The 26,574-nt window shown below is 62.7% G+C and overlaps 2 protein-coding genes across 2 annotated transcripts; both read right to left on the bottom strand.

Moving 5' to 3' along the window:
* Positions 1 to 39: 39 nt before the first annotated feature.
* Positions 40 to 17,729, bottom strand: ADGRA2 (adhesion G protein-coupled receptor A2). The gene is made up of 19 exons (XM_032712743.1): positions 17,512 to 17,729; positions 10,575 to 10,646; positions 8,180 to 8,251; positions 8,004 to 8,075; positions 7,781 to 7,852; positions 7,513 to 7,676; positions 7,231 to 7,444; positions 6,776 to 6,940; positions 6,035 to 6,236; positions 5,794 to 5,943; positions 5,500 to 5,661; positions 5,145 to 5,354; positions 4,873 to 5,074; positions 4,431 to 4,639; positions 4,161 to 4,288; positions 3,645 to 3,768; positions 3,380 to 3,525; positions 3,129 to 3,218; positions 40 to 2,886 (listed from the first exon to the last, which is right to left on the bottom strand). Exons 1-19 carry the CDS (start codon positions 17,727 to 17,729, stop codon positions 1,686 to 1,688), a joined length of 3,873 nt encoding a protein of 1,290 aa, XP_032568634.1. The 3' UTR covers positions 40 to 1,685.
* A 3,904-nt stretch (positions 17,730 to 21,633) lies between these two features.
* PLPBP (pyridoxal phosphate binding protein) lies at positions 21,634 to 26,473 on the bottom strand. Its single transcript, XM_032712729.1, has 8 exons — positions 26,373 to 26,473; positions 25,747 to 25,854; positions 25,257 to 25,292; positions 24,645 to 24,720; positions 24,331 to 24,465; positions 24,056 to 24,198; positions 23,486 to 23,584; positions 21,634 to 23,215 (listed from the first exon to the last, which is right to left on the bottom strand). The coding sequence occupies exons 1-8, from the start codon at positions 26,466 to 26,468 to the stop codon at positions 23,078 to 23,080; spliced, it is 831 nt and encodes a 276-aa protein (XP_032568620.1). The 5' UTR covers positions 26,469 to 26,473; the 3' UTR covers positions 21,634 to 23,077.
* Positions 26,474 to 26,574: the final 101 nt, after the last annotated feature.

Below are 26,574 nucleotides of genomic sequence, written 5' to 3'. Positions count from 1 at the left end.
ACTGAACATGAAGTCTGAGAGAAATAACAGTGGGTCTTGGCAGATTGGCAAGTCTTTAATATATTAAACAAAACATATCTGCTAGAAACATTCTATTCATATAAAAATGCAAAAAGACCCCTTTAAAGACATTTCTTTGGCATATTTCCCTTCCCTCCCCCCCCGGATATTGCAGGAAGCTCTGTTGATATGTCATTCGCTTGTAAACAGACAAAACAAAGTGTAATTAAGAATACAAAGCTTTTTCTCTAATACTGTCACAGTGCAGCAAAGCGATAGAACCACGGGGCATCAACCAGGCTGGGGGGGCTGCAGGAGCCACAGCAAGGGTTTAAATTGTGTTAAATACCAGGGACAATGAAATATTTAAGCATCTAAGCTGGGCAGAGAAGCCAAGGCAGGCAGGGAAGCGGCAGGTTAAGCCCAGGGGTGCCCCAGCCCTGTGGGTTGAGGGGTTCTGAGGTGAGACCAAGCCCCACTAAGTGCTTTTTCCTCCCCTGGCTCGTGGCCCCCGCTGGCCCCACGACCCCTCGGAGGTAGCTATGTAATTAAACTCATTTGCACGCAAGGGAAGCTGAGGCAGGGGAGGCTGGAAAGGGCAGAGGTGGCACCAGACTCCTGTCCTGCATTGGTGCAGCCCTCCCCGTGGCCTGGCTGTTTTACCTGCCTGCTGGGAAAAAGGGGGGGACTTGTTTTTCAATGGAAACAGTAAGTGCTTATCCAGGTTCCAGCCCTTTGACTGCATCGTGGGAACTGCCTGAGGAAGGTCCCTAATTCCTTGGCATTGTTATCCTGCATTCCCAGGAATGGTCCCTGCTCCCCAGGAAGGTTTCTCTGCCTTCCTAAGAGCAAACATGAGTATTTTCTGGATTAAGGACATGGACCTGCTCTGGGTTTGTCACACATCTTGGTTCTTTGGTGCTTTGGCACAGAGGGTCAGTCCCGGCTCCACCAGCCCACCCCATTGCATGGCTTGTGCCTCTGAGGGCCTGGGAGCCCTTCCTGGCTGTGACTTTAGTGTCTGGCATTAAAGCAGTGCAGACAATCGAGGTGATCCTCACCTTGGAGCTGAGGCTCCTCTTACCTTGTGCTTGGCTTTGCAGTATGGCTTTGGCACCGCGCAACCACCAGGGCTGAACGCCGGATAAAACCACTCCAGAGGGAGCAGCTGCTCTCCAGCAGCCGCCTGCTCAGGCTGGGGCTGCGGTGTCTGGACGTGAAGGGCACTTGGGGTGGTCCCTCAGCGGGAATATTGCAGTCGTGGCACGAGCGGGCCCTGGCCCAGTGCCCATCCCCTTCCCAGGGAACGCGGGTGGGGAGCGAGGCCCTCGCGCCACTTACGGCTCTGTCTATACATATATATACATTCAATAATATAGCTTTGAAAAATAGACATTTCCTCTGTATAATATAAAATAGCATTTAGGATCAGTCTCAAGCGACACGCCGGAGTGATTAAAGCACAGTCGCAATTCCTGCAAGGATTGCCTGGAGCCCCCACCCGGCACCACCGTGGGAAGCTCGGAGCCTCCTCGGGGTGGGGGGGACAGGTGGGGTCACCCGGGGTCACCAGAGCCCCCCGGCTGTGCCGCCCATCCCTGCTAGTGCACGTGGTGATTCCCACAGAGCAGCTCCGGCCGCAGCTCCCGGAGGAGATCACCGTGGCCGTGGGTCCTTCCCCGCCTTCACACGGTGGTCTCGCTCTTCCAGAGGCCGGTCTTCATGCCGGCCACGCCGTCGGCGCTGGCCAGGTTGATGTCGTACTTGCTGCCCTTGAGGCCGCCGTTGTGGCTGCCCACGTTCAGGGGGTAGGAGCGGCGCTTCGCCTCCCTCTCGGCGGCGCCGCCCGGCCGCAGGCTGTCCCGGCTGGCGCTCCTCCGGCGACCCTCGGCAAAGTCGGGCGCCCGCCGCCCGCCGTCGCTGCCCTCCGAGGGGCTGGCGGCCGCCTCCCCGTCCTGGGGTCCCCGCGGCCCCGCGCGGCCGCCACTGGCCGGGCTGGTCCTGCCGCTGGGGTAGCTCTCGGAGTGGCTGTTGTGGAGGCTCCCGCTCTCGCTGGACGGGTGCTCCGAGGGGCCCCGCAGCATTTTCAAGCGGTGGTGCTTCCCGTCCCGGCACGGCTTAGTTCTGCCCCGGTGGCTCCTGCGGCCGTGGAGGTTGCTGGCGTGCCTCGTGGGCTTCCCGTCAGCGGCATCCGGCTCCAGGCAGGCGGCCGGGCGGGCGTCCGCCTGGCTCTGGGCGACCTGCAGGTTGGTGAGCTTGCAGCGGCCCCCGGCCGAGCCGGCGCTGCTGGGCGAGGAGGAGGAGGAGGCGCCGGAACGAGCTGCCTCCGGGTCGCAGCCGATGAAGACCTGCGAGCCGTCCTCCGGCCCCAGCCCGGGGTGCACGTAGGCCTGCATGGGCAGCGCGTTCCGGTACGACGGGCAGCAGGAGAACCAGGAGCTGAGCACGTCCCGGCGCCGCAGGCAGTGATGGACGAAGATGAAGAGCCCCAGTGCCACGGCGGTGACGCCGTAGAGGCAGCTGAAGACAATGTTCAGGTACCAGCGCTGGGACACGGCCATGGCACCGAACGTCCACAGCGCCACATACAAGGCATGGGTGGTCACCAGTGCCCAGAACTGCACCCGCAGGGAGTAGACGCCGTCCCCCTCGGGGCAGGGTGGCCCCGAGTTCAGTGTCACCGAGATGGACCCAGAGTCTGTCAGGAGGTCACCGGTGCCCCCCAGCCGTGGCGGTGGCTCCAGTGGCTCCGGGATGTCTTTTCGGCGTAAGGGTCGGCACTGGAGGCTGAGCCCGGCACAGAGGAAGTAAATCCAGGTGACGAGCAGGATGAAAGCCACAGGGACGTAGAAAGCTCCCAGGCTGGGCCGCCACACCAGCCAGCAGCTGTGCGGGACAAGAGGGGCTCTGAGGGGTCGTGGCGTGGAGGTGCTCAGCAGCCCTGCCCTGATGGCACGGGCTCTGCAGGGCCATGCTGATTGCCTGGCTGATTTTTCCCCAATACATGGATAACTCTTGGGAAAAACCTCACTGGCCTTTCCCCATCTTGCCCAGATTCCCAGTTCCCTGCCCCAGCGGAGGGAGGCCACCCATGTGGGGAGGAAGGAATGTCGAGAGGGAACACTTACTAGGGGTTGTTGTCGTGGTAGTTGTGGATGTTGACGGCTGCCGTGATCCCGCAGATGATGAGGGGGATCCCGCCGGCGATCAGGTAGAACCTGCACAGGGAGGAACGGTGTCACTGCAGCCCTGCAGCCCTCAGGAGAGCATGGGATGGGCTTGCCCAACAGAACAAGTCCAGCCCCAGCCCCTGGGCGTGGGGCAGGAGGTGCTCCCGCAGCTCCCCCCAGGCCGGGGCGAGGGGGAGGGAGGTCTGCACCTCAGCATGGGTCTGGGGGCTGCCTGGGACACGTCCCCATCCGGCTGCCGTGGTGCCTTCCAGGTCACCTCCTTGTAGAGCACTCGGGCTTTCACCGCCATCCAGAGCAGGGTGGAGAGGGAGGAATAGTGCAAGATGATGCCGACCTGTGGGAGAGGCCACGGTTGGGGAGGGGGTGCTGCTGACATGGCTGTGTCCCCCCCCGTCACCACCCTGCAGAAGCCCACAGCGCTGGGCTCCGCCCGTCCCTCGGCCCGGTACCCACCGCCTGGCACACGATCCGGTACCCGGTGAGGGTGATGCCTCCCGCGAAGACGGCGGCCGTCATGGCGATGTGGAAGCAGAGGTTGAGCAGCATGTGCCAGCCCTTCCGCGGGATGAGGATGGTGCTGGAAGAGCGAGAGGCACAGCAGGTACCTGTGAGCTCCTGCCCAGCCCTGGGAGAGCCACAGCTCCTGCTGGCACAGACCCTGCATCCAGAGGCCCAGGCCAACAGCCTGTCCCTGGCCAGAGCATGGCTGGTGGAGAAGCTGTGTAGGCACACATGTGTACACAGGCAAAGGACCAGGACTCAGGCTCCTCGGGCAGTGCCACTTGGCAGGCAGCACGTTCCTGGAGGGTCATCTCCTGAGAGCCCATGTCCTAAAGGGCCTCATTCTCTGGATGACTATCCCCATGCACTTTCCTTCTGGCCATTGGGGAGCCCCTCCAGCTGCCAGGGAGACACCCACCCCTGCACAGCCCCCCAGCCACCTCCCCGGGCACCAAGGCGCTCCCTCACCCGTGGTGGACGATGTAGGTGATGATGGTGGTGAAGAGGCAGAGCAGCAGCACGGCTGTGCAGGTGTACATGGCCGGGTGCAGCACCTCCACGGCACCTTGTGCCTCTCTGGGGAACCCGCTCAGCTCCTGCACGGCACAGCACAGCCCATCACACCCCACGCCACCATCCCTGCCCCCTGTCCCCCCCCAGATCCCCCGCTGCAGCCCTCAGGCTCCACATCCCCCCACCCCGGCAAGGCTCCCGGCCCCACCGCTCGCCCACACCCACCATGAGCACGGCCACGTTGCTGAGGTGCCGGCAGTGCAGGGAGGTGACGTTGGGCTCACGGGCAGCCAGCTGGCACCCCTCGGCGCTCCAGCCCCCCATGCCCCCCAGCACCTCGAAGTTCCAGTACGCGGCCACGGGGTCCGCGCCCTCCCCGGGGTGCCGCAGGGACACGGCCACCGGCTCCGACAGGTTTCCCACTCCGCAGCCGTCTGCAGCAACAGAGAAACCCGGTCAGCAGGACAAGTGACACCCCTCCACCTGCACCCAAAAAGGGGTTGGATGTGGGGAACACCCCCCCCACATCCCACCTCTCCACGAGAACCTCAAGGATGGCTCTGCGCTGCAGGAACACCCCACCAACACCCCAAGAAGCCCACGGAGCTCCATCCCCCAAGAAAAGCACCCCCAGGGCAGCCCAAGCCCCCCCCCATGCCGCCCTTACAGGTCCCTGCGTAGATGACCGGGGTGGCCACGCTGCGGCGTTTGCCATCATCAGCCAGCCGGGAGGAGTTCCCGGTGCTGCAGAAGAGTTTCCCGTTGCGGAACACCAGCAGCTGGAGCTTGCAGTCAGTCCCCGGCGTGGCCGAGACCGGGCTGGCAAACAGGCTGGGGGGCAGCTGGATGGAGGCCAGGGCGATGCTGTTCTGCGGGCGCAGGGTCGCCGGTGAGCAGGGGCCAACCCCTGGCCCCCCCTGGCCCCTGGCATAACCATACCTTGATGTGGAAGCTGGTCAGGGAGACGTTGGGGCGCCCCGTGGTGCAGCGCAGCCTGAGCTGCTGGTCGGGCACGGGCTCGGCCCCCCGCTCGGCCGGGGGGACACGTCCCGGTGCAGCCCCGTCCCGCCGCTGGAACGCCACACAGCTCAGCCCCACGTAGCTCTCGGGCTTCACCACGTACGCCTCGAAGGCGATGTTGCGGGAGTTCTGCCGGGCACAGAGCCATGGGGGGGGTCATCAGTCCTGGCATGGCCAGAGAGACCCCTGGCACGGCCAGAGAGACCCCTGGCACAGGCAGAGACCCGACAGCAGCCCTCCAATTTTTCCTCCTCCCTCTCCAGCCCCCCCTCACCACCGCCATGTGCTGGGAGTTGCTGCCCAGCGTGTGAGCTGCGATCCTCTCCAGAGAGCGGACGATGCTGGTGCAGGCCTTCTCCTCCTTCTGCGACATCCACAGGATGTGGTCGTCCACCAGCATGATGTTGCTGGCCATCTCCACGATCACGTCCGTCAGCTGCAGGGACAGTGAGTGGCTCTGCAAAGATCTGCCGCCGTCCCTCGGGGAAACACCCCAGTTCATGCTTTTCCACCCCAAAACCACGGGGCAGCGCTGGGGCAAGCAGGGGACAGCTGCACCACTCGTTACCTGCTTGATCTGGTCCACGTAGCCAATAAACTTCTCTATCATCTGGGCCACGTAAAGGACATCAACCATGTCCGAGAAGTTGGCTGCCTCGGCCGTGTAGACGCGGAGCTGGTGTGCCAGGGTCAGGGCATTGGAGGCGTTGATGGGCATCTGTGGCACAGCACAGCCACGGTGAGGGCACAGTCACCGGCTGTGCCTGGCCCCCCCAGCCCCGGCCAAGCCCCCTGGCACCCCCACTCACCAGCACGAAGGTGTAGAGCACTCGAGTGATGTCGTTGGTGTAGAGGCAGTGGGAGTAGTCGCCGTCCTCCCAGCGCCCGGCGCGGTCGCAGCGCCGCCACGCCTGCTTCTCGCCCGCCGCGCCCGCGCCCGCCGGCCCCGCGGCAAACGGGTGCTGCAGGCAGGGCTGGTAGGCCGTGATACCCGCCAGGGTGCGGGGCCACCTGCGGGCACCCACACACGGTGACCGTGGGGCACCCGCCACCAGCATCCCCCCCCCCGTGCACCCCCTGCCCAGTGCCACTCGCGAGCACCGCAGCCCCCGACACCCTCCACCAAGCCCCCACCTCTCCTGGGCTCCGGGGGGGGCTGAGGGTGATACTCCCCAAAAATCCCCCACCCCCTCCAAGCCCGTATCCTGCTCGGCCCTGGCAGCGCAGGGGGGAGGCAGCAGGGGCGGGGGGCACCGCTAATTTAAGCCACATTGACTGTGCCAGTAATTTATATTCCGTAAGGGCCCCGCCGGGGTTACGGCGGGCGCCCGGAGCCTTTCGTCTCGTGCCAGAGAAATTCCAACACCTCTGCTGCTGGAGCCAGGCTGCGCCGCCGGCACGGGAAGCCCTTCAGAAGCGCGCGCGCTCCCCACGGCCGCTAATCGCTACCAGACGCCCGGTCACCTGCGGCGGGGCGAGGGGAGGCGAGGCGAGCCCCCCGTCCGCCCCTGCTCCACGTGGCACAGACCACAGACCACGTGTGTCCCCACCTGAAGTCCCCGCGGTTGTTGGTGACCCGCTCGGCAGGGCAGTAGGACGCGGAGGTCTCCAGCACCACGATCTCCACCTTCTTGCTGACGTTGCCCTGGGAGGTGGAGACAGCGCATTCCCACTCGCCGTTGGCGGAGACGTGGATGTTGGAGAGGATGAGCTCGCTGAGGGCAGAGGGGATGGGCTGGCACGGCGGGGCTGCCCCACGGCGAGCCTGCAGCAGTGGTCCCCCAGGCCTGGGGGCTCGGGGACACACGCCATGAAGCACAGGAGGTGCCCACGCTTGGCAGCCCTCCCGTGGCACTCAGTACCTGCAAACCTGCAAGTCCTGCGGCCACGAGTGTCCATCCCCATCCCCATCTCCATGTGGTCTGCATTGCCATCCCCATCTCATCTCCATCCCTGTCCCCATCTCGTTCCCATCCCCATTCCCATCCCGGTCCCCACCCCTGACCTGGTGATGAAGGTGCAGTCATGGATGAGACTCTCCTCCACGATGACGCCCGTCCGCTCGTCCTCCTCCACGGGCTCGCGGTTGTGGAACCACCGGATCTGGGTGCTGTTGTCCAGGTACGTGGCCGTGCACTGGAAGGGCAGCCGGTCGCCCTGGAAAACCACCTGGCGCAGCGACGGGATGAGGTGGTGGGTGTGCAGCTCCGGGGCGCCCGCTGCGGGGGACACAGGTGAGCCCGCGCCGCCGCCGCCGCCGCCGCCCCCGCCCCGGCCCCGGGCTCACCGCAGCGGAGCTGCCCGTCCCGCGCCCCGCGCAGGGCCACGCCCCGCAGCTGCCGGGGGAACGCGCACGCCGTCCGCTCCGAGATCTGCGCCGAGCGGTCGCGGGCCCAGGGCAGCACCCAGCGCAGGTTGCAGTCGCACGTCAGGTACTCGGTGGCGAAGTCCCTGCGAGGGACGGCGTTCACAGGGTCACACACCAACCCCGAGACCCTCGGCAGGGATCCCCCCCCCCGTCCCCCCGGTGCCAAAATCCTGGAGCACAAACTCACACGACTTTCAGGGAGGGGAGCTCGTCGAAGACGCCGGGCGGGAGGCTGGAGAAGATGTTCCCGGACATGTTCCTGCGGGACAGGAGAGAAAGGTGGCATGGAGGGGAGCGGGGACCTGCTGGGAGAGGGGACACATCCTGCCCCCTCACTGTGCCCTCACACTGCCCCCCTCTCAGGAGCCAGGGGGGAGGGCTGGCCAGGATGTCCCCAGGGAGCTACTTACAGCCGGAGGAGGTTGGGGAGCCCCTGGAAGACACTGGCGCTCAAGCAGCCAATGCGGTTGTTGGAGAGATCCCTGCAAGGTAAGCGGAGGGACCATCAGGGCTGGGGACACCCCGCTGTCCCCACTGTCCCCAGGGCCAGCCCCACGTGCTCTCGGGGGGTTGTGCTGGCACTTACAGCCGCTTCAGCTCGGGGAGGCCGAGGAAGGCGCCCGGCTGGACTGTGCTGATCAGGTTGTTCTTCAGGTCCCTGTGGGGAGACAGGCACAGACCTCGGGGTGTGACACGGGGAGCCCTGTCCCCAGGAGACACAACGCAGGGGGACCAAGGGCACGAGTGCACCTGATCCACTCCCAGCCCTCATCTTCTTCCTCAGCCTCCCCAGGCACTGCAAACACCCTACAAGGGCCTCATTAGCAGTTTTCCATCCCATTTCCCTCTCGTTATCTCTGAAGGGTGCAAGGAAGGCACGAGGCTCCTTGCTGCTCCCAGGGGGATGCCAGCCCCTCGGCACACTCCGAGTGCACCAAGGAGCATCACGTGCTCTGCATGTTGGCATTGGCTGCTGGCATTGGCCCCACAATGCTTCCAGAACAGCCGTATCCTGGTGGGTTATCTCCCGTGTCTGGGATAAGAGCAGAGCCCTGGACAAGCTCTGTGGCCCTTGGGAAGCTCATTTGGGTGATTAGCCTGATTGCAGGCATGTATCTAATCAGGGGCTGGTCAGGCTGCCAGAAGGGCTGGCAGCACTGGTGGCATCAGCTGCTCCATCCAGTCCCTGGGACCCGAGGCAACTCCTGCCGAGCACCAGCACTGGCTGGGAGAGGAAATGGGATCCATATGGATCTGTGTTTATTTATAGCAGTCTCCAGGGAGCTCGGCACTGGGTCTCCCACTGCTCTGCCTGCGGCTCTGGGGACACCCCATCAACCACAGCCCCATTGCAGGGCCAGGAGCCAGTGCCTGGGATGAGGAGCAGTGCAACCCCTTCCAGCAGAGCCAGAGTGCAGGGGGGTGGGAGTCCAGCCAGAGAGACATGAGGGGCCCTGCAGGGAGAGGAAACACAGCCGGCGTCATCCCGGCCCCACTCGGCTGATGCAACGGCTCTGCACATGCCTGCCATCCCCAGCCTTCCCGAGCAGCAAACGCATGTCCCGGCAGCTCCCATGGCCAGCAGTGCAGGCAGGTGTGCAGGCAGGTGTGCACAGGTGAGCGCTGGTGCTGAAGGAACAGCTCCACTCACCTGTACCGCCACCACCCGCTGCACCAACAACAGGCACACTGCAAACACCTGCCCTGCAAACACCCACTTGCACACACCGAGGGAGACCTGGGCACCCGCCTCAGCCCAGCTCAGACAGGGGCAGATGAAGGGACAGAGTGCATCCCTGTCCCTTCTGTCACCCGCCGAGCCCCCTCGCAGCCCCCCTGGGCCATTCCCAAGCGGGGCTGTGCTAATGAGGCCGCCGCCACATACCGGCCCCGCTCAGACTCATTAATCTCATTACGCCGCTACAAATCACCGGAGATGCCAAGCCTGGAGGGGCAGTGGTCCATGGGGGCACCGCTGAGACCCCGGGAATCGGTTCTCCCCATCATGATGGAACTCTGAAGCGCCCATGATGGGCAGCCAGGGTGAGCAGGGGCCCTGCGAGCCCCAAGATGAGAAGCAAGGGGTCCTGGAGCCCCCACTGTGTCCCCACCACAGCAGCCGGACTCTCCACGGGGCACGTCTGTGCTGTGGCCCCAAACCAACCTGATGAAAACAATTACGGCTCCTGTCGAGGGCAATCAGGAGCTGCACAGGGAGATGCGGCCAGCCCGGGGTGGGGGAGTGCTGCCCACCCTCCCTGGACCCCTCTGACCCCGTGGTGAGCAGCAGGTGACCTGGGGCGGCTGCTCTCCCAGGGCACAGAGACCTTTGTGGGGATCCTGGACACCCTGGGGGCTGCAGAGCCAGAGTCCTCCCCAGGAGCAGCCTCACTGCTCCTCAGCATTAATGAGAGCTCAGTCCAGGGGCAGGAACTGACCCCAGGCCTGGACTCACGTTGGGGAGGACTTGGCCATGTGGGATGGTGCCCCCAAGGTGACTGCTTCCCGCTCACCCCAAAACCAGTCCCGTGGGGATTTCCACGGGAGCCCGCGGGGCGCCGGAATGCGCGAGACCTTGGCGGGGAACAAAACGCCCTCAGTGCCGGTCCCCGCGCCTGCATACCTACAGATCAAACCCATATGGGGGCCATAAATCTCCCCTCCTCGCAGCTCCCTCCATAGAGATGCCTTTCATGGAGAGATAAGAAAGTTGACTTTGTTCGGGGGGACAATGTCGCTTTTCATACCGGCCCTCACGGAGCGCGGCCCCCCCAGTGCCTCCAGCCCCACCACAGCTCCCGGGGTCCCTGGGATGCCCGTGGGTGCCAGCGACAAATTCCGTGCCCCGGGGTGCCAGTCCCGCTGCAGCTCCCAGGAATGACACCAGGAGTGGGATGTGGGTGGTGATGCCGGCACCCACTCCGTCCTCACCCCATGGAAGCCCTGCCTGCCCCCCACCCTCCTGCCCGCCGGGCACTCACAGCTTCTCCAGAGCCCGCAGCCCGAAGAAAGAGCCGTTCTCCAGCACCGTGATCTTGTTGTTGCTCAGCAGCCTGTGGGAAGAGCAAAGGGAGAGAGGCAGCCTCGTTACCTGACCCGCTGTGGACCCCCAGCCATGCCCTGGTGACCTGGGGGCTGGAGGGGAGTGGGAACAGCCAGACCCCCTTGTGAGAAGCCCCAGCCCCAGCTGTGCCACTGGAACGAGGTGAACTCTCAGGGACAGGCTTGAACGGCCAGGTGGGACCATGGGATGCTCTGCATGGTCCTCATGCCATGGGACACCACGTGGTCCCTGTACCAGCTCTTGGGGCATCACCTGGGAGCTGCACGGGTGGGCGATGACCCCCCACCCCAGCACCCAGGGCACCCCGAGGACCTGCAGCCAGGAGGGGACCCCCCAGCTCCTGCAGGTCACAGCACTGCGGCCACCCCGGGAGCCTCCCAGCCCGGAGATTCTATTCCAAAATAAACAGCTTTGCTGGCCGAAGGGGCCCTTGTGGGGAGACGGGAGCGGACGGAGGGCACCGGCACCCGACGATTAAGCCAGGACCTCATTAAAGCTGCAATTAGCAGAGCCAGACGCGGCTCTCGGGGGCCGGCGGTGCCTCCCGGGCGGCCGCGTGGGCACCGGCGACGCCAGCGCCGGCAAATGTGACCCGGCGGCAGAGCCGGGGCAGGCGGCGGCCGGGGCCGGGAGGGCACCGGGGAGCCTCGGCCGGGGGGAGGCGCGGGGAAAAAAGGGCTCATTGAGGGCCGGGCCGGGGCTGTTTACACACGGCGGGCCCGGCGGCCGGGCTGAATGGGGGCTGTGTGTGCTGCCAGCCCGTCCCGCCCGGACGCGCGGCCACGCTCGGCTCACGGGCAGGACCAGACCCGGCTCGGGAGGGGGATGCCACCCCCCCGGGCTGGCTGGGAGGGAAGGGCCGGGGTCCCGCAGCGCGGCCCCCGCATCCTGTGCTAATGAGGAGCCGCCACCGAGCACCGGCGCGTCCGCGGGACCCTCGCCCCGGCCGGCGGGGAGCGGAAGCGTCCGGCAGCCCCGACGGCCGCAAATTGCTTCCACACACCGGCGGCCGGAGCTGCCGGGGCTGGGGCCATGTCTGACCCTTTCCTCCCTGCCAGGACCCCTCTTTGCCGGGGCTCGGCTCGCCCCAGCAGCGACCACGGTGCCGGCTCAGCCCAGGACCCTTCCCAGAGCAGGGGGCAGCAGGGATGTTTCCAGAGCACCACCACTCCCAGTAAAGCCCCAGCTCTGGGCCACAGCAGCCCCTCAGGGTGCCCCAATTCCCTGTCACGGTGTCGGCGGGGGCTGTTGCTCAAGGCCCCAGTGGCTCCAGGAGGTTTTCATTCCAGCAGCAGGAGATTTCACAACCCAAAGCACGGCTGTGCAGGGGGACACAGCCATGGCCATGCCCCAGTGTGGTGGGCAGAGCCGAGAGGGCCGGAGCACCAGGGAGCTGCACCCCACTGGGAGTGCAGCCCCAGGCTGAGCCCCGGGGACCCTCTCTCTGTTCTTGGGCCCCTGGGACCATCTGTGCCTCTGCCATTCCACATCTCCCGCCTTAAAAGGCAAAGCTCCCGCGATCCAACGGGATCAGCCACCCCTGGGGACCACCTTGGCAAAGCCACCCCTGGAGTCCCTCCAGAGCCGGCATGGTGTGGGACAGACACCCTGAGCTCCAAAAGAGAAGAGATCCTTGCCCAAAACGAGCTGTTGACACAAAAAGCTGCGCTGACAGCAACAGTTTGCCCCAAACTTTTCTTTCCTGGTAAAACCCTTCCCAGGTAGGGATCCTGGCTCTTCTCTTCCCTGTCCCACAGAAGCCAGCTGGTTCATGCTCCCCTGTTACAGCCCACATCCTCCAACACGGGTTTGTTTTGTTTTCTCTATTTTCATGGATATTATGTTCCCAATTGTTTTCTGTTCATTTTTTTGTTGTTGTTGTTGTGTTTTGGTTTTGTATTTTTTTTCCCAGGAAGTTCTCATCAGGCTCCACGGGACTTTCCGCTTTCCCCGTGTCCACAGGCAGCTGAGCCCTGTGCAGGCCCTCACCACCGTCCCCTCACATGAGATTACCTGAGAAACCCCAAAATACTACAGGATCAGTGTGTCTGCCGGGCCACCCTGACCCAACACACAGGGGTCACGGGCCAGCAGCCCCCGAGCCTCACTGGGGACCCCACACAGGGACCCAGCCCTTGGCACGCAGGGACGAAACCAGACCCCCAGCTGGATTTCAAACCACAAGAGCTGCCCCGGGGAGGAGGGATCACCTGAGGGGGAGAGGGGATGGGACCCCTCAGCTCAGCAAGAGGAACGCCCAGCCCGGGCTTGGAGCGATGTGCCGGGTGGGAAGGGCTGGGGACCCCCCCAGCCCTCAGTGCCCGACCACCCCCACGCCTCTCCCGCCCGAAACGGCGCCTTCATCCTGCCCAGTGCCCTGAGACCCTCCGGCCCCGGGGAGCGTGGGCGGGCGGGGGGCTCCCATCAGGGACAGCCCCGCCACGGGGACAATAATTGGCTAATTGAGCGGCGGCTGGAAAAGTCCCTCCGGACAATGCAGGGATTAAGGACCAGAGCGTGGAGTCAAACGGAAACGATGGGGGATGCGTGGTGGGGACGGCGGGGAGAGCCCCGAGGAGCATCCTCCCATCCTGGGGGATCCGGCCCTGGAAGGGGTGCAGCATCCACGCTCCAATCCCCCCCCGTGCCGGGGCTGTGGGGGCTTGGAGCCCACGAGGCTGCCGGCAGGAGGATACAGACCCCTTCTTCTTCTTCTTCTTCTTCTCTTTTTTTTTTTTTTTTTTTTTTTAAATCTCAAAAAGAGGAGCCAAAAGCGAAAAAAACAAGATTGTTTTTTCAAGCGTGCTGGAATCCACTTGGATAAATAACAGCTCCAGAAACTGGGCTGCTGAAACAATAAACTTCCTCTGGACCCAACCAAAAAAGGACGCGGGGAGACGGTGGCTCCCCAGCCCGGGCAGGGAAGGCAGCGGCGCGGAGGTTCCTGGGGGGGCCGCGGTGGGGGTGGGGACCCGGCCCGGCTCTGCTCTCCAAGTGCATTAATTCAAAGCATATGCCGGCAGCAGATACGGCGCAGGCTGCGCCCCCAGCACGGCTCGCTGCTCTGCAGAGGGATTTGGGGAAGAGAAAAGAGGGGCCCCGGGGCTGGTGAGAGGTGCTGAAGGCTCTGGCAGCAGGGAGGGCTCTGGGGGCGGCAGCATCCCAGGGGAGGACGGGCAGCAACCCAGAGGGACCCTGCAGCACCCCAAGGGTGGACCCCACAGCATCCCAGAGGGACCCCACAGCATCCCAGAGGGACCCCACAGTTCCCAGGGGGACCCCACAACATCCCAAGAGGGGCCCCACAGCTCCAGGGAGGGACCTTGCATCCCAGGGGAGACCCTGCAGGATCCCAGAGGGGACCCCACAGTTCCCAGCCCAGTGTGACTGGAGACCCCCCAGCCCTGGCTGGGACCCCTGTCCCCACCTTGTTTGGGTGCTCAGGGGCTGTTCCCTGCCCCGCCCATGCCCGGGCGTTGCCTCCAGCCTCACGTCACGCCGGGCTATTTTGGATGGTGAAAATTATTGTTCCAAGCCTCAGCTTTTGTTAGCACAGGAAAAATAAGCCCCGGAGAAAGGGTGAAGCCTCCAGAGCCGGCGTGGGCTGGGATGCTCCGACGCACGGGGCGGCACCACGACCCTTAGCCCCTGGAAAACCCAAACCTGATGGAGCTGCAGCCCAGTAAACAACAAATAAAAAGCTGAGGAAGGTTTCAGAAAGCAACCATCTGCAGGGCCCAGGACGGAGCGGCCTTGGAGCGGGGAGTTCAAGTAGAACTGGAAATTGGTCATAAGTCAAAGCCCTCTATTCCCTGCAGACAATCTGTAATTTCAGTGCAATCAAGCTGTGCACATAAATGAGGCCTGTGCTGGGATTCCACATCTGGAAGAGGTTTGGGCTCCCGCCCGTGTGACAGCGGGGCTGGCCACGGCTCTCCAGCTCTCGTTAGGGGTACGGCGCTTTTTCCACCGGCCGATTAGCACAGGGGTCAGCTGGGGGGGATTAAAGCCTTGTTAATCCACGTCTGCAGTGCCCCGGCACCTCACAGCCACAGCCACGCCGGAGGGGTGGCCCAGAGAGGTCCCAAATCCCCCGGCCCCAACAGGAGGAGGATGTGGGGCTGGGGGATTGCCCCAGGCTGCGTCGGTGCCAGCCCTGCCAAAACAGCCGGGTGAGCTCCTCAGGGCCACGTCAGAACAGGGTGACACCGAGGCTGGTGCTCCTCCTTCCTCCCTGCAGGGAGCTGGGGGCAGGAATGAAACTCTGGGTGTAAACCAGGGCGGGTGTCAGAGAGCACACGCTGTGTGTGTAACGTCTGCTGGGGCTGCAGAGGGGTTCGTGAGCATCACCCCGCTCACCAGACCCCACATGTGTCCCCATGCTGGCTCCTGGGGATCCCTGCGAGGAGCCAAAGGAAGAGGAAGGAGACACAGCTCTGCTTGGAAGATGTTCCCAATCGGACACCAACATGTGTCTGGGGCACTGGGACTGAGGCCGAGCCCAGTGGTGTCTGCAGGTCCCCAGGGTGCACTTTGTCCCCTCATCCTTTGTCCCCTGTCCCTGCTGCGATGCCAGCGAGTGTTTCTCAGGCACAGGGGGGGTAAATGCGCAGCAGCTGCCGAGGAGGCAGAACAAGATTCCTCAGCACAGGCCTAATAATTAAAGATAAATAAAGAAGTAAAGCGAGAGTGTGGGAAAAAGCCGAAGGAGGGACCCACAGGGCGACAGACCTCCTCCAGCCACCCGACCTCCTCTGGCCGTCCGCCTGTCCCCGGCCACTGCCCAGACAGACGGAGCCGTGGCCGGGCCAGATCCCTCCTCCGCTGGTGGCTGCTGGGAAGAGCCTCCCCGTGCACTCAGGCACTCCTGCCTTCAGGCTGGACTGGATGAGGACTGGAACACGGCTCTGCTTTGAAGCATTACTGCCCCAAACACGCCCCACACTTCCTGCAGCTGGGCCAACAGCGATGCTGAGCATGCCGGGGGACGGAGAGGGCCTGAGCCCCCCAGGGCACAGCTGGGACCCAGCACCCCAGGGCACGTGTAGGAGCCCTGCCCAGACCCGGCTCCCCCGCAGGAGTTGAGATTTGGCTGTCCCCAGCAGGGTGTCCCCAAGGCACGTGCAGCCCTTGCCACGTGCCCGGGCCCCTCTGCTCCCTGCCCGCACCCCAGTGGCTCCAGGAGACGCTCCCAAAGTCGGAGCCTCTGGTTTTGATTGTTCCATCTGGAAAGGGTTTGGAATAAATCATGTTTACTGCGCGAGAGCAGAGCCAGGGTCACCGCATATTTGTAGGTTTCTGCCTACGCCTGTAGGTTTCATGTCACGTTTTAGTGGGATCGTGTAATGCCCTAAATGCTTCTGCACCGTCATCCCGGCCCCTCTGAGGGAGCCGGCCCAGCACAGGTGGCACAAACCCTCTGCCCTGCTGGGAACAGCTGGAGAGGGCACTGGAGCAGGCATGGGACGGGTTGCCTTTCCCAAACACAAACTGACAAGGGCCTAAACGTCCCCACAGGTGTTTGCAAGGGGCTGAGGCACAAGGAAAGGCTGTAGGAGCAAAGCCACGAAGAGCAAAGCTCAGGATGTGATGGAGAGCCCAGCTGTCACCTGCCCACAGCTGTCACCTGCCCACAGCCACCCAGCGTCCCCCACCAAGGGGTGCCGGGGTCACCCATCGGTGCTGTTACTCCAGTATGACTTCATGCTTTTGATGGGACTGTCACACTCAACCCCTGCTTGTGGCCCCACCCTGCAGCACCGGTGTGTTCCACAGGCACATTCCACGCGGGGACGGTGGTGCCAGCGGGGTCCCTTTGCTGCCACCATCACCCTGAAGAGAGGACCTCGGGCAATGATTGACACCCAGGGAACCAGAGCAACAGCAACACGACCCAGCTGGTTCCAGCATGTGGGGACGGACGGCACCAGGAGCTCGGCATCCCCCAACCCTCAGCACTGTCCAACCAAACCCACCCGAGGAGCGGAAAGTGGGAGCCACGACCACGGGCACACTGGTGTGGGCTGCCCACCCTGACTGGATGACACCCTGGGTGAAGGCGACGTTCCCCTCAGCTGCAGCACTGCCAGCCCAGCCTCCCATCCAGATTTTAATTCAAACATCTCCTCCGGAGTTATAAATAAACCCTGCAGCGAGCAGCGCACGGCTGCCAGCACCGGCTGAACCCCAACCCCCGGCAAGGGGGGCCTGAGGAAGAGGAGCCTTTAGGGACCGAGCAGCAGCTTTAGACCCTTTGCACAAACTCCAAACCCATTAACCGCTCCTTGTCGCTTCTCAGTAAATATTTCCAGCGAGAACAGTCACTTTCAAACAAAAACATCCTCCCCAGCACTCAGAAACGCCGCGGAGGGAAGCGGGAGAAGGAGCCCGTTTCCTGGATTTCCAGCTCACGTCCACACCAGCCCCGCGCCGCGGGGACAGCGGGGTCCAGAGCCGCGACACTCCTTTTAACGCGATTTAAACCACGTTACGCAGCACCGAGCGACGCTTTCGCTGGTGCAGAGGCGCTTATCGAGAGAAAAAAGGAACTTCATTGCGCTCCCGGACCCCGCGGGGCTTCACCCCCCGGCTCCCGTGTCCCGCCAGCACCTCCCCGAGCCGGGGGCGATGTGGGGTCCCCCCCGCACGGAGCGGAGCACGGAGCGGGCTCAGCGCGACCCACGCGTGGGCTCCCGTCCCTCTCGGGGCGCCCCGGGGCAGCAGCGCCCGGCCGGGGCAGTGCGGGGCAGTGCGGGGCCAGAGGGAGATGCCCGTGTGGATGCGGGGGCGATGCCCGGGGGAGATGCCGCGGGGCAGGGGGGGATGCCCGGGGCGGTCCCGCTCGCGGTACTCACAGCGTGACGGTGCCGTCGGGCAGCAGTCGCGGCTCGGGCGGAGCGGGGAGCCCCCCGCCGCTGCAGACCACCCTCCTCCGGGGCGCTCCGGGGCCGCCGCCCGCCTTGGCCCGCTCGGCCGAGCACTTGCAGCCCAGGCTGAGCGCGGGGCAGCTCCGCGCCCCGGCCCCGGGGCCGCTCAGCGCCGCCGCCAGCAGCACCAGCGCCGCCGCCCGCATGGCCCCGGCCCCGGGCCGCGGCAACGGGCTCCGGCTCCGCGCCCGCCGCCGCCCCGCTCCCCGGGGCGGCTCCGGCGGCACCGCCTCCGCCGCTCGCCGCGCTCCGCCGCCGGCCCTGGCACCTCCCCCGGCCCGCCCCGGCCCGCCCCGGCCCCGCCGAGGGCAGCGGCTCGGCCCCCCCGGGCCGTGCGGGAGCGGGGGGGACCCGCACGGAGCGGAGCGGGACCCCCGCGGGCTGGGGATGGAACCCCCGTCCGGGAGCGACGGACCCGCACCTCCCCTGGAGGGCTCCGGCTGCCCCCGCTCCGGGCCTGAGCTGGAGCCCCGGGCAGCGGCGGGGGCGGCTGGAGCCCTGCGCGGGTCAGCGAGCGCATCCCGGCTGTGGCGAGCACAGGGTGCCGCGTCCAGGGTGGTGACACGCACGTGGCCCCGCCAGATCTCCTGCGCACGGGGGGCTCTCTCTGCCTGCAGGACCCCGGGACCCCGCGGCGCGCAGGAAGCCCCTGCACGAACTCACACAGTTCACCCCGTGGTCACACTGCTCCATCCCCTCCTGGCCTCCGCTCCGCGTTTAACACTCTTCCCCCTTAAGTTCCCTGTTTGCTTCACTGCTTTTCACACTGAGTTCAATATTTTCCTTCCCGCTCCCCCCTCTCCCACGTCCCCGCTGCCTCTTGCCTGCCCCCAGCCCTCTGGTCCCCCCGGGGCTCGGCTTCTCCGAGGCCACGGCTCACTGCAGAGCCAAATCGAAAGGGATCAAAAGCCGGCAGTGAAGTGTGCGGGACCCCGTGCCAGGGAGCGGAGGGAGAGGGTCATGGAAGGACGGCAAGATGGTGCTGGGAATGCGGTTTCTCTCCAGGATCAATCGTTCCTGGAGGGGAAAAGAAATTTACTCCTCTCTCCAAATAAATACCGCTCGCTGTGCTGGTGGATGTCGGGAAGCAGGGATTCCCCTCAGCTCACACTCCAGGCTGTTCCACACGAGCTCTTGGTTGGCACCACAAGCAGCCCGGTGCCCGCAGAGCTCCCAGCCCAGGCATCCACTGCCTCCAGCCAGGCAGGGACAAGGACTGTGACTCCAAGGGCTCTTCTGTGGGGGGTAAGACCCTCTACAGACCCCCCCTCCCTGCCCCGGGGGGTCAGGTGTAGAACCTCAGAGCCCTGGAGACCGGCGTCACACTGTTAATAAAAAAAGACCATCAGGTGTCCCACATTTTTTCCATCTTCATGGGTTTTATTTTCCGTTTTTTCCACTGAGCAGAATTTTCCCCGCAGAAATCCCCCTCCCGCGCTCAGGGCTGCAGGATGCTGGTCCCAGATCCTGCAGCTGAAGCTGGAAGAGCAACAGGAAACCACTTGTGTCCAGTATCCGCTCCGGGATCCTGCGAGCAGGATGGAACCCTCCTGCACAGCATGGAACCCTCCCAAACCCCCGAACGGTGAGAGGTGCCCCCTGCTTTCAGCAAGAGTGGGCTTCCCTCCTTCTTCAGAATCTCAACCTCCACTAAAATTCCCTGCAAGAACAGTGAGAACCTTGTCCAAACTAGGACGTGTGGAATACCTGGCCCCAGCCTCGCTACGAGGAGAGGAGCTCAAGCAACACTTCCCACATGCTTCGAGCCTGATGGAGTTTGGGTTCTTTCAACTGCTTCCAAGCCCCTCTCTGTGCTTTCCCAGCCCCGACCCCTCCTGATGCCTCTGGCCCAGGAGACAAAGCCTCCCGTTTGAAACCCCATCACCACAGACGTGCCGGTGCCAGATGCCAAATCCCCGTGTCCCTCGCTCCCACTCAAAGGTAAAAAGCCTCCTTAAGTACTGCAGGCCCAGGGAAAGACAACAAGCATGAGACTCTCTTAATTCCTTTCACTGGGATCCAATAAAAACCTTGGCAGTGGCCGTCCTTCCTGCCGGAAAGCCGATATCCCAGAAATAAACACACTTTCCACTTTGAAGGGCTGCGTCGGGATCCGCCTGGACCCGGATCCGAACTGCTCCCGGCCACCCCAGACTCCCACCTGCCCACAGCCCCCGGGAGCAGCAGGGCACTGACCCACAGCTCCTGACCTCTGCTGCTCCACCACCGGCGCTTCCCCGAGGATGAGGATGGCCATGGGGGGGCCAGTGCAGCCCCCAGGAGCCAGGGAAGGAGAGGCAGCAGCAAATCACTCTGCCCGGCATCATCCACGGGTTTGTTTTCCCTCTTGGAGGGACCAAACCCCAGCGTGGACACAAGGGTCACCTCAGGGGAGTGCTGGGAATCCCGGGGCCATGCCTTCGCTCCAGAGGGGACGGCGCCTGCGCCGCCGGCCGCTGGAAGTCACGGGGGAGGAGGAGTCCCCCCTGTCTGCTGGACGTGTCCCTCCAAGGCAAATATTGACAGTGACAGTGCTGAGCACGGGAGGCCTGAGCTCTGCTGCCGCCCCAGCCCTGCCGGGGGCTCTGCTGGATGTAAATAGAGCCGGGCCGTGGGGGCCGAGGCTCCGCGCGGTTCATTAAGAGGCCGGGGAGCCTTTCATCTCCAGCCCGCTGGCTCCACTCCAGTGACCAACAGCTCCCATCTGCGGGCTGACCTCCGTGGAGGGAGTGGGTGGTCTGTGCCCGCTCCCCTGGGCAGGTGTTTGGTGTCACCGACCCCGCAGCTCCGCACCCTCCTGCCTCGGGCTCCGGGTGGGCTCCTCGAGGAGGAACGGGAGGTGCCCGTGGGCTGCTCCGGCTCTGGGGAGGCTCGGACATGTGGGGAGCACAGCAAAGCTCTCGGGCATGAAGGAAAAAGTCAGTTGGAAGCTTCACGGGTGAGAGAAGCAGCTGCAGGGGAAGAAGCAGATGCTCTTGCTGCTGTCCCTCCTCTCCAGTGCCTTGTCACAGCCCAGCACCGGCTCTTCCAGCCCTGCACCCAGCCTGCTCCCCACAGGAGCAGGGGCCAGACCAGCCTGAGTGCAGGGGAGAGGTGTCCCGTGGCAGGGAGCAGCCCCAGGGCCGCCAAGAGGCCCTGTTGTGCCACAGCCTCGTGCAGGAGGCCACCAGCAGAGCTGAAGGTTTCAGCAGGCAGGGTGCAGGCTGAGCAGCAATCCAGAAGACCACACACTTTCCTGAGCCAGTCTGCTCCTAAAATACCACAGTGACGAGCCAGAGTTCCATGGCAAAGACATCAGGACAAGGCTTGTTCTCCCCCACAGCCACCCCAGTGCACTCATCTCCCAGTTTAAACCATTCACCACTTCTTTAAGCTTGGCTAAAGCCCAGTCCCAGCTCAGGAAATGAGATACACGAAATGCCTGAGAGAGGAAAAGCCAGAGGGGAGGTGAGCCACACCAGAAGAGAATTCCCAGTGTAAGCCCACCCCTGCCCTGTGCCCAAACAAACTGTGGCAGTGCAGCCCGTGTTGGAGCCACAGCCAGTGGGGAAAGGCCACCAGTGAGGGGTGAACAAACCCCCCCGGGCTCCAACCACCGGGGCCAGGGCTGGGCTGGCTCTGCAGCCCCTGCACGTTGGACTGGGGTTCAGACAGAACAGGTGTAAAATACCCCAGAGGCTTTTCCTGTGCAGGAATTTGCCAGCACGAGGGTCCCGGTGAGGGCACGGTGCTGAAATTCCGGGAGGAGAGAGGAGGAGGAAGAGGAAGGACCTCACTCCGGCCATCAGGTGGGAACAAGGTGATTTTGGGACCCGTCGTTGACCTGTCCCGGCCGCGTGACCGCGACAGCACCGCCACCCAGAGGCTGCTCCGGGGACAGCTCGAGGCACCGACCAGCTCGGTTTTGACCCCTCAGATCAAAAATCACTTCACTTTCTTTGCCAGCTCTGTCTCAGCTGCCTTTCAACCACCCTCCTCCCAGCTCCTAGAGCAGCTCCAGGCTGGGGAAACAGCTCCAAGACCGGCTCAGACCATTTATTCACCACGCTGGAACATAAAAATAACATCTTTAATAGCTTTGGAGTTGGCACAGATGGTATTAAAACTCATCACTTTTTATTACTGGACTATGAAACCACACATGGTGCAGCGCAGGGAGGGCGGCTCCGACCCCACGTTGCTTCTAAACCACAGAGCTACAACAGGGTGGTGTTGGAGGTGACTCTTCATTTACATTCAGCGTTTAGAGAGTGAAACCAACAGCGAGATTTAACCACACACACACAGAGCAAAGCCTGGGGAGGATGTTTCTGCTGGCAGCCGAGGCCTCCTCCTCTTAGCAGCCACAAAAGCCCAAAAATCAGCTGCAACACAGGTTGTGAGACTGGCCAAACAGCACAGGACAACAGGAGCTTCTGCTCACACCTGAAGGAAAGTTACTGCAGTGCCAGTCCCACTTCCCTCTTCCAGGAGCAGGGAAGGCTGGACCAGCACTTAGGATGTTAAGACACAGCTCTCTCAGTGGCCAAAGGAATTTTTTTCAGGAACCTAGAATGCAGTGGGACAATAATACTTCCCTTTCTGAAGTACTTTTCCCAAGAAAACCTCCCTGCTGTCCTGAGCCAAGCATGTTATCCTCTCACAGGTGTAGAGGAGGTGGGACTCACCTTGGAAAGCAACAGCAAGCTGGTGGCAGAGCAGGGACCTGGCAGAAAAAGTCCCCTTCTGACCAAAGAAACAGCGTCAAAACTACTAGGCAGGATGAAAATAATTCCCAACAACAGAGGAGGGGAAAGGAAGGGAAGGGGGAAAGCATTCCAGATCTGGGCAGACATGGAGCCATGGGAAAAGTGAATGTCAGCCTGAAAATAACGGAATTGAGCCCAAAAGACACTCCCACACTTGTGATGTGCAGCCAAAACATCACCCCATGAACTCCCGGTGGCAGCTGAGCTCCTCACAGCCCCCTGTGCCTGGCACTCGCCCTGTTTCCATGGCCATGGTCTCTCCAGTGTCACAGCAAGGCCCTATCCCAGCTCCCACATAACCATCCCACGTCCAAAACTCCTATTTGGGGAAACACTGATGGGTTTCTGGCAAGATCACAGCTTGTTTAATGAAGAATTTAGTCCTCAGTGACAACAATCACCGGCACTGCTGCAGGTCACACCCACCTCACTGGGCAGCAGCTCCAGCCTGACAAACACTTGTTTGCCCAACCCAGTCACCCCAAGGTCTCTGTCCTGGATGACCCTGAGGAGCCAAGACACCACAGCCACTTTCAGCCACCAACTTCCTTATCATCTGTTGGTTATAAAGATTTCCAGTTTCTAGGGGTGCTCTAAAATCACGATGGTTATGAGGCGTTTCTGGCCTCTGCTCCGAGGAATTCCCCCTCACCACCAGGGTCAGGTGCCGACATGGAGGGAGGTAAAATGCATAGTGAGGTCTCCCAGCAGCGAGGTCTCTCCTCTGGAGGGGTTTTGTTTTCCACCTACTGCCCCTGCACTGTCACAGCCTCCGTTTGGCCTTTACTTCCAGCGGGGGCCTTGCCCCCGACGGCTTTGTTGGAATAATCCCGCTCTCCAAAGATAGTGCTCCCAATCCTGACGTTTGTGGATCCAACCTCTACCTGGAAGAGACAGAGAGGAGGAGGTCAGGGCAGGGGTGCCACCACCCCTGTGACCAGCCTCAGTTCTCACCATGTCACAGAAGGACAGTTTCCCCCACACTCGCCACCCAGGGGTTGGTTTGATCCCAGGAATCTACCCCAGGACCAGCAGAGCTGTTTTTCATGGAACAGCACTGTTGGGATCTCCATGCAAGAGGCCTGTTTGGGTGGAATTTGGGGTGCAGGTCCCCCTGCTCCCCACGGAAAGGGCGGCAGGAGGAACACACTCACTGCATGCTGGAAGTCCGTGGACATGCCCATGCTCAGCTCCACCTTCTCCACGGGGAGATTCAGCTTCTCACACACCTCCTGCCGCAGGGACAGCAGCATCTGCAGGGAGAGGGGAAGAGGAGAGGCTCACACACCTGACAGCCACGCCAGCTCCCTTCCAGGGTGCCACAGACCACGACTCCTGCCTGTCTCTGAAGTCTCCTTCACACAGGAAATGCAATTCCCACATTTCCCACTGAAGCGGTGTAACAACACCTGGAGACTTCCCAGATTTATTGACAACACAGAGGAGGCTGACTGAAACCTCACCTGGGCCACAGGCTCCAGGACAGCAACTGCTGCACAGGCAGCCCTGCCAACATCCTGGCTGCAGCTTCAGAGGAGGGATGGGAGAAATGCTCTGCAGAAAGGAGCCTCCCACCTGCACTGACACTGGTACTGAGGGCTCTGCACTGCTCTGAGCGTGGTGTTTCTACAATCTTATAACCTGACTCAGACTGGTTTCACTGGGACAGACAAACTGTAACAGGAGACCAGCCCACAGTGACATTTTCTCCTAGAAAATCTTACCTGGAAGTCAGGATTTGGGCCCTTGCTGAGGTCGTGCCCGATGCTGCCGATCGTCATCAGCCCCACAAATTCCAGGCTGGGGCACTTGTTGATCACGTGCTCCACGGCAGCCGTGGTGTCTCCAGGGGGAAGGCCATGTTTACCTGGAAAAAACAGGGAGATCTGTGCCCAGCCCTGCCAGAGAAACACTCTGAGAGCACAAACCAGCCCATCCCGCTCAGGTTCTCTGAGCAGGAGTCAGAAAGTGCTGCACATCATCAGAAAGGGCCACTTACTGTCCTCCCCACTCGTGTTAACTTGCACCATGACCTTCAGCTTCTGGGATGTCCCTTTTTTCTGCCACGAGCTGTTGACTCTGTCTGCCAGCTTCACAGAATCCACTGTTTCCAACATGAACAGGTTTGGGACAGCTGGGGAGGAAACAAAGGCTGAGGCAATTCTGCTGGCACAGGAGTGTTTGTCCCTACAACAGGTGTTGGGGAGTTCCCCCTCTCTGGGGAGAACCTTTTCCCAATATCCAGCCTAAACCTCCCCTGACATATCTGAACACTGAGAGACTGTAGCCCACACAGAATCAAGCAGGATTTACCAATCAGCTTGTTGACATTGTTTTTCTGCAGGTGGCCAATAAAATGCCACTTGATGTCTGGACAAGACGACAGAATCTGAAAGCAGAGAGAACAGTGAGGTTGGAATGACAATTCCCTCTTCCCCCACGCAGCACTTCGGGCTTAGTTTGCCCACAAACAAACACCAGACACCCAATTTCTTCATTTGTTGACTCAACTCGTGGTTGTGCTGAGGTTGCTGCACAGCCTGGAGAGGGAAGGGGCTGTGGCTGCAGGGAATGCTGTCCATGGGAATGAGGAAGGCAGAGCTCTTTTGCAACAGTCATAAAATTATATTTTCCCCAAACTGAGTGTTAACATTTCTTTTAAACAAGGACTGTGCCTCTCCTACAGAAAGCACAAAAGGCACAGCAGTGTTCAGACAAATCATGACTAAGGCACACGTATTCTCAGACTCCTCTGGAGCCAGCAAGGCAGGAGGGGGAACGGGGCAGAGAGCTAAGAATAACCCACCATTTATCTGCAAAGGCAAGGATCCAGTGAAATTCCTAACAAAAACCAGGACTTTGGCTGAACAGCTCTCAGGACACAGCTATACAAGGAAGAAAATATGAAGGGGACTGAGTACTTACTCTTGAGTCTGATGCCTTTTCCAGCAACTCCTGAACCTGGGAGAATGCAGGAGAATCCCGTTAAACCCACGGCACACGTAAGATCAGTGTCTGTGGGGTGTGTGTCCCTGGCACCAACAGGACCCCAAAAACACGAGACCAGGGGGTGACGCTGTCACCAAGCCTGGCCCCCCTCCCACAAAGCCTCCCAAACTGGGCTGCCCTGAGACATCAGGAGGAATTTCTTCATGGAAAGGGTTGTTAAACATTGGAAGGGGCTGCCCAGGGAGGTGGTGGAGGTGTTCACCCTTGGAGGTGTCCCAGGAAGGACTGGACGTGGCACTCAGTGCTCTGGGCTGGAGGACAAGGTGGGGATGGGGCACAGGGTGGACTTGATGCTCTGGGAGGGCTTTTCCAACCCCAATGATTCTGGGATTCTGTGCCCTCAACACGAGGGCCTTTCCCAGCCCTGTGGTCCCTTTCCCAGCCCCGTGGCCCCCCCCAAACTCACGTAGTTCTCCCCGAAGCTGCGCTGCCCGTGCCCGTACGCCTCCATCACCATCTCTGCCGGCTTCGTCTTGCTGACGGCCACGAGCCGCGGCTGCACGGCCGGGAGCCCCTGCGGGACCACCGGGGCTCAGGGGGGGACACCGGGGCACCCCCCAGCCCGGAACCCCCCCAGCTCAGGGCACCCCACACACCCCTAGGAGAGGTGGGGGGTGGCGGGAGGTTTGTCCCTATGTGTGTGTGTGGGTGGATCAAGCAGGAGGGAGGCCTGTTGTGATAGTGGGGTGCTGTCTTCTTTGCTGGGGGGCTCAGGTGCCCATCTCCGTGGTGAGACCTGTCCCTGTGACAGTGGGGGAATGTTCTTACGGTGGGACCTGTCCCTGTGGCACTGGGGGAATGTCACCACGGCGACCAGGGCCCTGTCCCCATGGCACTGGGGAATGTCCCCGCGGTGACACGGGCCCTGTCCCCACGCCAGGACCCCTCCCGGTGGCGGTCCGGCTCCGTCCCCACGGCGACGACCCATGACCTGTCCCCATGGCGCGGGCCCGTCCCTACGGTGACGGAGGCCGTGCCGCCGCGGCAGCGGCCCCCCGCGGTGTCCCCCCCGTGTCCCCGGTGTCCCCTCACCTGCGGCCGCCGCGCCGCCGCCTGCTGCAGCTGCTCGGTGACGGCGCGGAGCGCCGGGCCCAGCCCGTCCCCGGCGGCCATGCCCGCTCTCCACATCCCCGCCCGCCCCGCGCCCACTTCCGCCACACCTTCGCCCCGCCCAGGCACCGCGGCCAATGGGAGCGCCCCACCGCGCAACGCCGGCCAATGGGAGCGCCCCACC

This window comes from Chiroxiphia lanceolata, chromosome 28 (genome assembly GCF_009829145.1).
Source record: "Chiroxiphia lanceolata isolate bChiLan1 chromosome 28, bChiLan1.pri, whole genome shotgun sequence".
Taxonomy (NCBI): domain Eukaryota; kingdom Metazoa; phylum Chordata; class Aves; order Passeriformes; family Pipridae; genus Chiroxiphia; species Chiroxiphia lanceolata.
This window is presented reverse-complemented; position numbering and strand designations above follow the sequence as displayed.

Bases quoted from the DNA above. Each gene is read 5' to 3' on its own strand.
- ADGRA2 (XM_032712743.1), bottom strand. From the start codon at position 17,729: ATGCGGGCGGCGGCGCTGGTGCTGCTGGCGGCGGCGCTGAGCGGCCCC. The intron at 5,662-5,793 runs GTAACGAGTGGT...CTGTCCCTGCAG, and splicing joins ACGTGGACCAGATCAAGCAG to CTGACGGACGTGATCGTGGA. The intron at 2,887-3,128 runs GTAAGTGTTCCC...TGTCCCGCACAG, and splicing joins TACCACGACAACAACCCCTA to CTGCTGGCTGGTGTGGCGGC.
- PLPBP (XM_032712729.1), bottom strand. From the start codon at position 26,468: ATGTGGAGAGCGGGCATGGCCGCCGGGGACGGGCTGGGCCCGGCGCTC. The intron at 24,466-24,644 runs GTAAATCCTGCT...TTTCCTCCCCAG, and splicing joins CAATGTCAACAAGCTGATTG to CTGTCCCAAACCTGTTCATG. The intron at 24,199-24,330 runs GTAAGTGGCCCT...TGTTTTTTCCAG, and splicing joins TAACACGAGTGGGGAGGACA to GTAAACATGGCCTTCCCCCT.